General features: G+C 37.6%; 1 protein-coding gene across 24 annotated transcripts in view; it reads right to left on the reverse strand.

Annotated features, from left to right (window-relative positions):
* plekha7b (pleckstrin homology domain containing, family A member 7b) overlaps positions 1 to 14774 on the reverse strand; it is a 104398-nt gene that overhangs the window by 10340 nt on the left and 79284 nt on the right. For 6 of the 24 annotated variants that reach the window (XM_079597065.1, XM_079597046.1, XM_079597063.1 and 3 more), the window contains 15 exons: positions 12939 to 13022; positions 12566 to 12691; positions 11519 to 11635; positions 9857 to 9925; positions 8968 to 9048; positions 8179 to 8328; positions 7976 to 8077; positions 6760 to 6925; positions 6478 to 6638; positions 6204 to 6395; positions 6005 to 6107; positions 4719 to 4810; positions 3723 to 3938; positions 1778 to 1960; positions 1035 to 1168 (listed from right to left, as the gene is read on the reverse strand). In XM_079597065.1, the coding sequence (XP_079453191.1) occupies positions 1035 to 1168; positions 1778 to 1960; positions 3723 to 3938; positions 4719 to 4810; positions 6005 to 6107; positions 6204 to 6395; positions 6478 to 6638; positions 6760 to 6925; positions 7976 to 8077; positions 8179 to 8328; positions 8968 to 9048; positions 9857 to 9925; positions 11519 to 11635; positions 12566 to 12691; positions 12939 to 13022 (1976 nt within the window). Of the gene's footprint in view, positions 1 to 1034; positions 1169 to 1777; positions 3939 to 4718; positions 4811 to 6004; positions 6108 to 6203; positions 6396 to 6477; positions 6639 to 6759; positions 6926 to 7975; positions 8078 to 8178; positions 8329 to 8967; positions 9049 to 9856; positions 9926 to 10637; positions 10692 to 11518; positions 11636 to 12565; positions 12692 to 12938; positions 13023 to 14774 lie in introns of those variants that run through there. The other 18 variants (XM_079597061.1, XM_079597047.1, XM_079597055.1 and 15 more) reach the window with 14 other exon arrangements.

A 14774-nucleotide genomic window follows, 5' to 3' on the forward strand; every position in this document is an offset into this window, starting at 1 on the left:
TTGGGACTGAACCAGCTGATATTAATTTGCACTGACAGGGGGATGGATTTCTTTTTAATTACTGATAGTTTTCAACTGTTATCTTGGCTTCTCATGCCTTTTTGCACCTCCCTTTCTTCATGTTCAATACTTTTTCCCTGTGTCATTTCACATTATTACACATAACTTAAAGGATTAGTTCACTTTTAAAATGAAAATTCTGTCATCTTATACTCCCCCTTAAGTTGTTTCAAACCTGTATGAATTTCTTTCCTCTGCTGAACACAAAGGAAGATATTTAGAAGAATGTCAGTAACCAGACAGTTTCTGGTTCCCATTGACTTTCATAGTAGGAAAAAAATATACTATAAAAGTCAATGGGAACCAGAAACTGTCTGGTTACTGACATTCTTCTAAATATCTTCCTTTGTGTTCAGCAGAGGAAAGAAATTCATACAAGTTTGAAACAACTTAAGGGTGAGTATATGATGACATAATTTTCATTTTAAAAGTGAACTAATCCTTTAATTTCCTAACTTATTTGTTTTGGTTTCTTTGTATGTATGGATATTTCATGTCAATAGCACCTTTGGAAATATATTTACTGAGAAAAATGGCAACGTGTTTAATACTTATTTCACCTGCTGTGTGCGTGTGCGTGCGTCATCACCTGGATTTAGCCCTACCTATATTATATTTATATAAAGCGTTCACAGGCAAATTTTCTTTATGCATTTCCCTGGCGTCGAAATCAGGCACAAATAAATGTCAGGAAACACAATTTCTGGCTGCATGTCAATATCCACGGATCACTGGATATTTGGTAAGTTGTAAGGAACACTATATCGAGTCTAACATTTAGTTTAAACTGAAAATAATTTGTTTTACTCGTGTTTTCCCCTTTTAAATCTAGTCATGCAGCAGCTCTTTTGCCACTCAATCCAGTTGAGTGGGCGAGTTCCAGCAGGAAAGTGACGTCAATGCATACCCTCAATATAATGTCAAGAAAACATCTATAAAGATGACTGTATTAAAGAAAACTGATCTGTCAGTACCTAGACTTGGCCAGGATGCTCTTGATTCGTTCCACTTTACGATGCCGGGCCTCCATCTCCTGAGGGCTGAGGGGCTCTTCTGGATCCATGTCCACATAGCGCTCAGGGATGGCCACCTTTTGAGGCTTTGACAGCTATACAGGCATTGAGACCAAACATACACCATCAATCACTTTAATCTGAAATCTATTGTCCATACTTTAATTTGTAATATTTACTTTTTTCATTCTTGTAAAAAAAAAAGTACATTATGTATAATATGAAACTATAAAAGACTGAACAATTGGTGTAAAATAATGGGGGGGAAAATTTACATTCAAGTGTACTTTGCAACGGTTACTGAGATTGTCCTTTCATTAAACTCAGGATAGTTCAACCAAAAATGAAAATTCTGTCATACTTTCTTCTGTGGAACAGAAAAGGAAAATGTAGACACATTTTAAGAGGCTGCTCACTGTAGAGCCGATGGGTGGAGCTTGATGTCAAACCACACCATAATCCTACCCATAACCCTATCGTTAAACAGAACTCCAGCCATTAGGTGGAGCTGGACGTCATGTGGCTCTGCAGTTAGTACCACTTGCATTTTAATGGACTCAACATTTGTGGTCTCACTTAACATTCACTTTTTGTACATACAACACAAGTGCATGGTTACTGAGCATTTTCTAAACCACAAAAGGAGGAAATTATGTCAGAATTCTTATTTTTAGGGGAATTCTCCCTATAAGTAGTATGGTTACCTCTTTGCTGAGGTCCAGCTGGTAGTCCAGAGGCTCCAGATCCAACTCTCTCATGGGTGTGCTACTCAGGGTAAGCCATTCGTCGGAGTGAGAGCGCTGTCTCTCTTTGTGTTCGACTGGTCTCTCCTCACCCTGCACGGCCCGCTCCAGTAGCTGCAAATCAAAGTCTTGCTCTCTTCTCCACTGAAGGCACACAAACACAGAGCCCTGAGACAGCCAATCTAGACCTTACACACATCCAACTCAGGACATGAACATTTTAGTTCTTCTCATGATTTACAGGACAAGAAAAATGTACAAAAAAACATTTCCAGTTACACTGTGTAACGCTCAAGAGATCTTTAAGTTTTTTTCCCTGAACCTTAGACACTATTAAAGCTAAAATGACCTCTGTGCTCCACATATCAGTTTACATCCAACATTCTTTACTTGAAAAGTTTAAAGAGGGGAGCCTTGCACAAAAACAACACACAAAACTTGGTTAAACTGCAACCATGAGCATAATTATATATTGTCCCAGTGCGCTCCTGTACCTCTGTACCATGTAAAAGTGATTGGAGTGATTGCGTCTGAAGCGTCACATGTTCAAGCTCTCAAACCGTAGCGTTCAACACTCCTGCAGACCTAGAAAGACGCAATAAAAAGCTCCATCTGCGACTTCATTTACATGCTTCATTCCCATGCTTTATTGTGCTTACTGGAAAGAAAATAAATCAGTGTGTCGTGAAATAAACTGCGGTTTCACATTCACAGTTGACAGAAAAAGAACAATTACCTCCTTTTGCTTTTTTACTAGCAAAGTGTTTATTTTCTTGTGCAAAAATCTACAAAAAAGATTATAGAAAAAGTAAATTGCTGTGCAATTGATTTTCTCTTTGCAAATGATGCTACAATTCGCTGTTATATTATTATGATCATACAAGTGATTAAAAAACATGTTCAGTAAGTAGTACAATTGTAAACAACTTATTCATACATCACCCAGGCCAATACATTTTGGTAAAACAAGGAGTAAAATGATAAAAGTATTTTAAAAAATAAAAGCCAGGGTAAGTTAAACCAAGTCCGGTTTTGTAAAAAAAAAAATGTTAACATCAAAAACAAAATATGATCATGTAATTTATTCTGTACAAAGAAGGCCATAAATTGCCTCAAGTCAAACCCAAATTGCATGAAAAAAAAATATTTTGCAGGTTTTGGAAAAATTGTTATTAGAAAGCTGGATGTGAAATTTGGTGCAATTAGTATAAAACAATAAAATTAATGAGTGAGGTAAGCACAATATAGTCTGGTTTCACACTTTAGTTATGCTATAATTATTATGGTTGAGTGATGAACAGCTAAAAGGCTTGAGAGCTTGTTGTGCTTAAAATTTAGTTTAGTATGTGAGTCCACTAATGCAGCAGACATTGTTTCCCATAACTTGAGCATTGGGTTATTGTAGGTTAAAAGAGCATTTTGATGTTAGTGCTGCCTTTGGACTTTTCAAACACCCCACAAGTAAAAGCACACTACTTTGATTCACTATCCCAGATGAACTGCTCCTTTGAGATCCATGTCCCGAGTTTAAAATTAAACGCTCCTATAAATCATTACAACATTTTGAACCTGTAATGAGAGTCAATAGCACATCAGCTTTCATTATTAACCCTCTAAACACATTAGTCCATGTCTTTCATTGGCCAATAGTATAACTCCCATCTGTCCTTATTCTGTAGCCCATCCGTGCGGCCCGACAACATATGATAAAATCTCTCCCGTCTCCTTCTGCAACACCTCCCACAAACCCACTTACCTGCGGCAGACACTACTACGGTAAAATGCTGATCGCATTAACGCAAAATCTTACAGTTCTCCATCAAAACAGTGTAAATAGCTGAATGTACATTTATGTCAGGGTGATAATCCTCTCTGGAGGAAAACATGTCATTGTGCTCTAACGTACTGATCCCAGGTCTGCAGACACGGGTCTGGATGAATAGGAGGAGGAACGAGATGTGGAGGCCTGGCGCTCGCCCTGGCTGAGCGTTCTCTTGCGCTCCCGTACGAGAGCCTTTTGGTGACGCTTCATCCTCTCCAGCTGCTCTTCAGCGCTCATGCGTCCGCGCTGCTGCACGATCTCCCCAGAGTACAGCCGCTCCAAGGCACTCTTTGGTCTCTCCTAGGAGACACCAGAGGATGTGTTAATAATGCTGAAAGAAACCGGACCAAAGCAACTGCGGGGAGAAAAACATGCACCACAGTTTTTCCTTAAAAATATTAAACATCACAACCGTTTTCAATATTGATAATATGAAATGTTTATTGAGCAGCAAATCAGCATATTAGAATGATTTCTGAAGGATCATGTGTCACTGAAGACTGCTGAAAATTCAGCTTTGCCATCGCAGTTGTAAAAAATTCAGAATATTTCAGAATATTAATGTTTCTACTGTGTTTTTGATTAAATAAATGCAGCCTTGGTGAACATAACAGACTCCTTTCAAAAACGTTCCTTTAAACCTTTCCCTTTCAAACCAAACTTTTGAACAATAGTGTATATTTAAATCACAATATATTACATATTTTGGAGACAATTTTTTTTTATTTTGTATGATGTGTTGTTAATAATGTGTGAACAGTCAGTCAGAAAGGGAGAATGAGAAAAGAAGAAAAGAGTCAAGTAGCAGAGTCCATTTCGAAGATCTGCTGTGCTCATTTCTGTTAACATTTTCTGCATGAATCCATCAGGGTTGGAGACACACTGTTCACAGTCTGGATGGCAACACTACAGCAGTAACTCATTCGCAAAGTACAGTCTGGCTCAAGCCCACACTGGCTGCTTTTATTTCATGTGCTCAGCGGTTTGCACTGCTGCTGCATCTAACCAACCTGCCAAAGCAAACTATGAGAGACCCTCTGCCTCTCAATAGACACTTTCAGGACTTGTTTGGCTTCCTACCTTCAAGCTTGTGGTGGTGAGTCCTCTTCTAATGGTGACGAACGATGAAATGTTTGATGACTGGTTCAGTCTTGAAGATGAGCTAGTCAAACCTAACAGAAGTTGGACTGGATTAGACAAATCTTTCAGACCATGTCAAATTCTGAGCTGAGAGATCATACTTTTAATCATCAAGCATCACTGCCCACTGAGTAACCGGAGTCTTCACATTCACATTCACACTTGGTACGCAATTAGGCAAGCGTGTTTCTTCAGCTATGGGCACTTTTGGCCCTGTGGACGCTATTAAAGCACAATTGTTTTTAGTAGTTTTAATTTGCCTGCTAACAATGTCCAACAGTAAGTACATTTAAAAGTTTGGGGCCGGTAAGATTTTTAATATAAAAAATAAAAAAAAGACTTATGTTCACCCAGGCTGCATTTATTTGATCAAAAAAAAAAAAATGGTAACATTGGGACATATTAGAGCAAATTAAAGTAACTATTTTCTATTTTTAAATGTAATGTTATTCCTATGATGGCAAAGTGTCTCATGATCCTTAAGAAATCATTCTATTATGCTGATTTGATGCTCAAGAAACATTTATTATTATCAATGTTGGAAAAAAGTTGTGCTGCTTAATATTTTTGTAGAAACCATTATTCTTTTGGATTATTTTGGAAACATAATACAAAAGATTATTTGATAAATAGAGAGTTCAAAAGAGCATTTGTTTGAAATTATTTAATGCATCCTTGCTGAATAAAAGTAATACCGGTAATATCTTAAAAAGATATCTTACTAACCCCAAACTTCTGAATGGTAGTATTGCTCTATCAAAGGAAAATTCTGTAATTTCTTCTGAAAGTCATGCACATTTTCACCTCAGTATAATTTATCATCACATCTCAAATTATGTATTGTGTTTAACAGCATTCTTTGAAGAAAATTATGGTGGTTGAAATGATATTGTTCACCTATTTAGTCCGTAATGTTAAGACTAAGCTCACATTCACAGCATCTTATGTAGCCTAAACACATTCATTAATATTTCCACACTTGCAGAATTTGTCGAAATTCTCCAAATGGGAATTATGGAAGATGGGAAGCACCTGCACAGGCTACAAAGCAAATATACATAATAATTCATAAGTAGTTAATAATTAATAATATTACTTGCGGATTGTTTTCACATCACCAATGAACTGTACTATGGTTTACATGAACCAAACCTCACATTCCCTTTTCAGCGAGTGTGTTAACCTTGTTCAAACCTGAGTCTGACTGTGTACAGGTCTGTGTGTACCTCTGTTTGGTAGAGTTTGGTAGCCACTCTCACGGGTCAAGTCCCCCATTTGTCCACCAACTACCAGCAGTTCAGGCTCACTGAGGAATGCCCGGATCTCAACCTACAGTCCCAAAAGAATAGAGCTCAGAACTATAATAACATTTAACCACTAGCAACCAAAGCTGGCCTTATCCGGGTGCCATTGAGCGTCACAAACCTTATGATCTCCGTTAGTGTACTGCCCAATCTCACGGTCACGTTTCCGCTCATCAGACTGTCGTTTCAGGCCCCGGACTGATGTGTGGCGGATGACGGAGGTCTCTTTGGGGAGAGGGGGCACAGCTGGGGGGTGTTCATCTGGGCTGTAGAGGTGAGGCAGGGGGGGTCTGGGTGGAGCATCTTCCTCAGGCTGCATATGTAAACATAAACATCAATAAATACAGATAAAGACACTAAAGTAGTATCTTGATTACCTAGTTTCACTCACTCACCCATTTTTGCTTGTGGGCTGGGTTTGAGAGCTGCAGGGGCTGCTGGGTAGACTGCACCGGGCTGAGATGGGGACTGGACTGAGCAGCTTTCAGTTCACCCATGGATGGAGTGAAAAGTGAAGGCACTGCGGACAATGACGCTGAAGGCACGAGTTTCCTCTCTGGGTCACGCAAATATCCCAAACGTCGACATCACAAAGCAAAAAAAAAAAAAAACCATGTATGATTATCAGTAGCATCTGTACGCAGTGAGATGCGTGTGGTGATGTTTGACCTCAGTACCTCGGTCTGTGCTCCAGTGCATGGGAGTGATGGCAGGCAGGGGCCCGCTCTCACCTGGATTACGCACAGAGTCAATGGTCACTCTGTAGTTGGCTTTGCTGGAGCTCAGGCCTGCAAGTACGTCCTCGATCCGCCACAGCTCCTTCCTCAGCTGAGATTTCTCCTGCTGCACAGTAACAGAGATTTAATCATTTTTGGATGAAATAAAACAGTCCAACGATTAAACTGAATAAAAGCATAAATATAAGAGCCTGAAACAGGAGGGAATAAAATACAAGTGAGTATACTTCAGTACATATTTATATGCATTACATTTACTTAAATAATAAAACGGAATATATTATTTGATATGCAAATACACACATATATTAAGCTTATCTTAACAGAAAAATGCATATATATATACACACATACATACATACATACAATTTTAAATATATACACACATATATATATATATATATATATATATATATATATATATATAATGTCATAATCAGAATTGTATAGAATATTGAAAATGAGTGTCTGTCTTTCAGTATTCAGATCATTAATATAATATAATTTAATATTAGAACAATTTTTTCAACAGAAACGGATGAAAAATCTTAATTAAACAACAGTTAATTAATATAATATGATATAATATAATATGATAGAATAGAAGTATTTTCTTACTGATGTGATCACTGTTGAAAAAAATATGATGACCCTGAGGCTTGTCTTTGATTTTCTAAGAGGCAAATTTAGAGCTCAAAGGGACACTGAAGAAAGGATAGGATTTTCTCTTATTTGTATTTTCAGAACAAGCCATAATTTATTGACTCTGTCTGTGTGCGCTCTCACACAAACACTTGAGAAATCAATAATCTTAGACACAGTATGCCTTGTTCTTACGACTCTATCGCGCTGATCAAAAACTAACATTAGATCTTCACTCCGCCTCCGAGAGCTCCATATCTCTTTCATTACTTTGTTCTTTCTCTATCAATTACCGGACTGAGAGGTGCATGCTGAATAGAAAAGGAGACACGGTTTAACATCTTTTGATACATTTTGCCGCTCAAACAGTATTGATACTTTAGTTTGGTAGCATGCATTAAAGGGATAAAAGCTGAAATACAATTTTGGGTTTGAGTAAAGAAAGACCTCTGTCCTTCATTTACATTTTGAAAAGAGTTAAATCAGCTTGGTGTCATTTTCCTTTGGGTCTGACCTGAGAGAGAGCACTGTGGGTCATCTGGTCTTGAAGGACAGAACGCAATCTGTCCACATCTCTCTCTAAGTGGCTGTATTCTGCCCAAGCGTTCTCCATCTCCTGTTTAACACAGAACAGAAGCAAGCCTTAATACTAGTGCAACAAGCTGATGTTAGTATTGCATTGATATTCAGTGTATGGACACGGGTGTGTGTCCTCACCGTGGACACCTGTGAGATGTCCGCCCTGATGTGGACCACATCCTCCCGTAACAGCTTCTGCTGATAGGCGATCTTCTCTGCATGGGCGGGCTGGTCCTGGTACTGTTCCATCTGCTGATGGGAAACATCCAGAACTGACTCGAGCTTGTCCTAGATAAGGTGAGACACAGAAGACGACGCAGATAAAGAAGTTAGAAAGAACAAGAACTAGCACATGGGGACCCCACACATCAGGTTGGACACTAGGTTCCTCTGTGATTAATGAATTCTGAAAACAACATTTCATTTAGGTCAAAATTTGCTTCATGTAGTAACATCTAAAATTAGATCTAAAAACCGGTTATTTAATATGGCTGAATCAATCTGACTTTATTAGGTTATAACAGCTAAAGTCATTTTAAAGGCTTAGATCAAGTATAAATAGATCTTCAAGCTAACAGTTGTTTTTGGGGTCTCTTAGATTTTTTAAATGTTTTTTAAAGTCGTCACTTATGCTCAATATTGATTAATATATTCAAGGAAACCATGACACTTTTTTCCAAGATTCTTTGATGAATAAAAAGTAAACAGGATAGAAATATCTAACTTTTGTAACATTATTTTGTAATATTATAAATGTCTTTACTTTTGCATCCTTGCTGAATAAAAGTATACATTTCTTAAAAACTAAATCTTACTGCCCCGAAACTTTTGAACGGTAGTGTGTAAAGTTGACATCGTGGAACACAATAGAGCAGCAATGCCTGGGTTATAATACGTAATTTAGATGAGGAAAAAAACACAAAGCACCTTATCTTCTTTGAGTGTGCGTATACTGGCCTCCAGCTCCTGTAGGATCTTGTCTTGCTCGCATAACCTACTAAGCTTAACCTGGGGAGACAATCACAAACAGCTATAAATCATGGTCACCAAAACAGAAGGCATGACTGAACTGAATCCATTAAAGTATACAAACATATCAAACAGAGGGCCGACGGAAAACATTCTTCCGCTATTCCATATTCAACATTTTCCACTATTGAAGATATTCATTAGCATAAACTCCATGCACCCAAGACAATTTTGGTGTCATTATTTGCAGAAACAAACAGCATTTTCTCAGTGAAAAATGGGTTACAGGGTACGTGCGCGCGTGCGAGAGAGACGGAAGCTGCAGAAGTGTCTTGTTTACGGTCTTCTTCACACTGCCTGTTTATTCTCCACTCTGTTTATCATTCCCTCCGATTAATTATTAAGCTGTTATTATTTTACAGCCATATATTGTTGTTTTAACAACATTAAATATTCATCACATGGATAAATCCACCAACAAAATTCGTATAAATTGTTAAACCGAAACAATGTTAATGATGAAAAGCCAGGACTTCCAGATTATTTACCTCCAATCAACTGAAAAACAGCGAGAGCACTGGAATACAAAAAATCAAACTGAAAAATTTACAAGCCCAAAGTATAAAACTCCCATTGCATGTATTTTTCTCTTTAAATTGAGCATTGAATATAAAAAGCCCTCGTCAATAATTTCAATTTCTTCTTGACACCGAGAGAGTTTGCTTCTCCCCACAGAGCGTACAAATTCAGGCTTGAGTAACAGCTTTTTGTGAGAAGCAAACAGAGAGAACGAAACGGGAGGCCGTGATCAGAAAGTGGGCATTAATAAAGAGAGAAGAGAACTTACATCGATGTCACTTTCAGCTATTTTAACAGGCCGAGGTGGTCGATCTTTAAGAGAGTCACGTCCAGTTACCTGTTGACAAAATGCAAAAGCTCATACACTTTCACCAACATTAGCATCAACATCCAGACTATGTTGGCTGTAAGGTTGCATCGATCAAGCAACCAACAAGACTGCACATTCTATTGACAAAATGTTGCTGAAATCATGTAAACAAACTGTGCTATGGCAAACTAAAAGAACAAGGCCTTCAAATCTCAAGATGAACAAACAAACAAAAACAAAAAAAGCATAACAAAACAAACCAACACTGTTTTTGGAAGCTCTGAGATGTGTTTACGAACAAATAGCAACTGGGGTATTTGGGGAGAGCCGCAACGATCCACCCAAAGCGCTGTTCTGTCTTTGGCAAAGTATCAATACTTTCATCGGCAGTGAACTTGACATGAACTCATGTGGGAGTGAATCATTTAGTGATAAACAAGGGTTAGCTAAAGGATACTGCATAAGTAAGAGCAGCTGTCTGTAAACGTTCACTCATTAACAGAAAACCTCAGACTCTAGAATAATTAGTGGATGCTTAATGTTTGTACCGAAATCATTCACATAATGGTCACAATTACAATGCAATCTCTATGACAAACCCTCATCAGTCCAGTATTGATATTTTACCAAAAGAACAATAACAACAAAACAAAAAAAGCACATGCATACGAGTATGACTCTACAGATCATGTGCAATGCACACAATGATGGTCACATTTTGTGCACACGCCATCCTTACATTCAAACAGAACGCACTGTGTACCGAATAGATGAGAGGTTCAATACTTTTCATCTGTTTGAAATGAAGATAAAAAGGGTTTATGTGAACTGTAGGTATAATTTTAGGCATACATTGAAAATATACATTTGAAATAATATGAATGATTAATTAAAGCACTCCACTTCAAAGAGGGTCGGAAAAGTCAGTGACCATAAAGTTTGTGACAAAAGCAGAGAAACTCTATACAAGATATATAAAGGCTACTAGGGCTGCAAGATATATTGAATTGATCAAAATATTGCATATGTTCAAATCGTGATTTGCATATAGCAAATGGCTAAATTACATTTAGCAATATAGCAGGTGAATTATGTATATGATGTACATTACAATGTTATGATGAACTATATGACGTCTGATGATCAAAGCCTTTCTAAGGAGATGTGTTTTAAGGGATACAATTATTATAGACTACAGGGGGACTTTAAATTACACACATCACATAATCGCATTATTTTTAAGTGACTGTATATCACATTTTTCTTCAATATCGTGCAGCCCTAAATGCAACTGATGCCACTGCACTTATCGTTCAGAAGGAAAGACAATTCAGAGTCAAATTCTGGCGTCCATCTGACCTTCAATTGACAAACTCTCCTCCTGGACAATATTTGCAGCCATCACTAGTCACTACATCCATGCATCCGCCAAGACGTTTATTGCTAAATTGCAGCATAAAATCAGATTTTTAGCAATAAAAGCTTAAAATGACGCATTGCTCTCTGTGAATGTTGACTGATGTAAATGTAATCATCGGATTCAAAATTCACTCCAGGGTTAAAGAGCAGAGCAGCCGTTACAGAGAAAAGGAGGGGGAATAAATCAGGAAGAGTTTATGCCTTGAGGAGAGAGGGAGAAGATGGTTGGAGGAAGAAGGTGAAGGCAGGTCCACTAAAGCCCACCTTCAGGTCTAGATACTCCAGGTCCTTCTTCAGCTGGATGTAAGTGTCATCTGCCTTTAAGTGGGAAATGAAGAAAGAGGTCACATGACTCATGGTTAAGAGAACAGCATTCAAGAGTGAGACTGATTTTAAAATGTTGATACATTATAACACATGTGCTTGTTATGGGTGATTGACCCTTTTGTTTATTCCTATTGACAACAAGAATATTCAATTTGTACTCAGACTGATGCACTGTTGAAGGTGTGCCATATGTTTATTGAATACATAAATGATTTGTTTCTTCACTCTAAAGGTCTATACTTATTTAGAGCATTAATTTTTGTAAAGACATGATTTAAGAAAACATGAAATGGACCCCTTTTACACAGAGTGCAAAAAATCTGTGTGCAGTAAAGTATTTTATAACAATGATGTAAATGTTGTAGAATACTAGTTAAGTTTTAACGTGCAACCCTGCAACCGACAGATCTAGAGTGTGGAATGGGAGTGGTGGGACACAGCTTATTATGTGTTACTATTTACCAAATGTTTATACTAATTACTGAGTACCTTTCTGACACATTTCATATCTAAAATTCCATAAACACAAGTAAACCAGTGATGTTTTTTTTATATTTTCCGTTCATGGCAACATTCAATCATGTGAATGCAGGCAAGTCAACAAGCAACATGCTGTTAACATCTGAGAAGCAATCTGAGGATCCAAAATACAAGAGAGGAAGAAACGACAAAAAAAAGTTTTAAAAAAAAAGCAAAATGCAGAGTAAAGGTTCTTCAAAAACACAGGCTGTTACGTTAAATTGCGCAGCCCAAGCTGTTCTACTACCGCAGACTCCATGCTAACGGAGAGCTAACACCAAACCAACGCAATCACAACTAGAACCAACAGTGCACAACTTTAAAGATGAGCACAGAATGGGGGTTAAGGAAAGGGGGGTATGATATGCTCAGGGTGGGTTGAGGGGGAAATGACCCTCTAACCTGCAAAATGGGGCCTGAGAGGCCGTTGTGCTGGTTCTGCAGGTGTGTGAATGTGTCGCTGTGCACGCTGGCCATCTTGGCCTGGTGTCTCCTGAGCTGGATGAGCAGCAGGGTCAACTCCTCCGGCTGCAGGACAGCGGGGAGACGGGAAAGAAAGCACTTCAGGAGGTGACCACCAGGGCAGCGGTGAGATGTTGTGAAATTTGGCCAATAGGAGTGGCGAAAATGTAACTGCCAGGCTATACGGCATATCTCAGATCACTTTCTCAAAACTAGAAAGCAAAACGCTCCTCGTTGCCGAAATGTAATCTACCAAGCAGATCTTCTGTTTCCCTACGTTTCCATAATAGTCTGTTCTTTATGGAAGTCTTACCGTTTTTCCATGAAGACTTGGTGCACTGACTGTGTGTGTGATGTAGCCCATCATTGGCATGGATCTCCTTTCTATTTGCGAGGTCTGCAGAGACACAAAATTATACAGAATGGTGGTGTTGATGATGACAATCATCCTCTAACAACTATTCTCAAATTATCACTTTTAGTTTTGGATACAGTACATTTTTTAAGTCAAGGAAAAGTCAGTTTCAAAAAACTAGGGCTCAGCAGAGCACATTTTACTCTTTTTCTTTTAGTTTAGAAAATGTGTGCTTGATTTCAGATGTGCCACAGGGCTTTGAGGGTTTGACAGTTTTGCTTAACATACAAAATTCTTCATCTAGGCCCATCATAGCACCTCAAAAGGACACAAACAACAAGAGATTTAATTAACTACACATAAATTATCTCCAACCTGCTTTCTTAAAATAACATTTGTTTGCTACCAGCAGAGTAGCACTGTAGATTCTGTTTCCAATGCGAATCCCAAGGCACTGCATTTTTGCTGTATAATAGGTTTTTTATTTAAATACAAGATCAGAAGAAAGAGACCACTGCTGAGGCGGTTTATTGGGTGCTTTGCTTAGCCTTTGGCGAATCTTATCAGCTAAACAGTCTAGTGATCCACCGTGGAGGTCCATGAAACCACTCTACGAAACGCTTCAGCCTTTAAGATGCATCTATAGATTAATGTAACGCAGTGACAGCCGTGTCTTTCTGTGTGATATATTTAGTTGATCTGAAACCACTTGGAAAACAACATGTCTAATTCTTCTCTAATTGTATACATGCAGTACCTACTCCTCCATATTAATTGAGAGATTACAATTCTGTACTTTCAAAACATGTTAAAAAAAAAATTTCAACAAATATTCAAATACTTTGGGAGGGAAAGTCACACTGCAGAACTATTTCAACTTGCGAGGGCAAAACAAAAGTGATTAAAATGGTTTCCGTATACTTTCCGTATTACATTTTATGTACAATACTTTTCAAAAGTTTGGAGTTGGTAAGATTTTAATGTTTTTTTAAATGAGTCTCTCACCAAGGCTGCGTTTATATAAAAAATACAGTAAGAAAAGAAACATTTTTAAATATTTATATAATTTAAGATTACTGTTTTCCATTTTTATATATTTTTAAATATAATTTATTCTCATGACGGCAAAGCTAAATTATTCACAAGTTGAACTTGTCAGTATCATTACTCCGGTCTTTGTCACATGATCTTTCAGAAATAATTTAAATGTACGGATTAGAAAAAACTATCTTAACTGTCACTTAAGATAAATTGAATGAATCCTTGCTGAATAAAACTATAAAAAAATTTTTTTTAAATGTATTTAAAAAACAAACACCAAACTTTCGAACAGTAGTGAAAGGTAGCCTACTCCTCTCCACTCATTTATATACAGTGGTATTCAAAATTATGAAGAAATATTTAAGATTTCTAAGTCAAATTTGTCACAGTGATGCTCTTTGAATTATTTTCAAATCATGCTGGAGAACATGATCATCAGCTTTTAAACAACCCTGTGGAGTTTGTGCAGCTTATATGCTGCTGTAAGTAGAGAAAAATGCAAAGACGTTCTAAAATTAAATGTTCATTTTTCCCACTTAATCCATGCTGATAATTGTTACGTCAACTGTTATGCTGACAATATAATGTGTAATGAAACCATAGTGAAAGCATTTTCACTAGTAGTCTCAGATTTCCAGATCCCACTGAGATGTTCTCTATCACTGCACATTGACTGAAGCTGTTTTTCTTTCTCTCTGTCTTTGACAGCTTCTGTGAATCTTTCTGTTGGAGGCATGTAATTAGTGAGTTCAC

Source organism: Phoxinus phoxinus, assembly GCF_949152265.1.
Source record: "Phoxinus phoxinus genome assembly, chromosome: 2".
Taxonomy (NCBI): domain Eukaryota; kingdom Metazoa; phylum Chordata; class Actinopteri; order Cypriniformes; family Leuciscidae; genus Phoxinus; species Phoxinus phoxinus.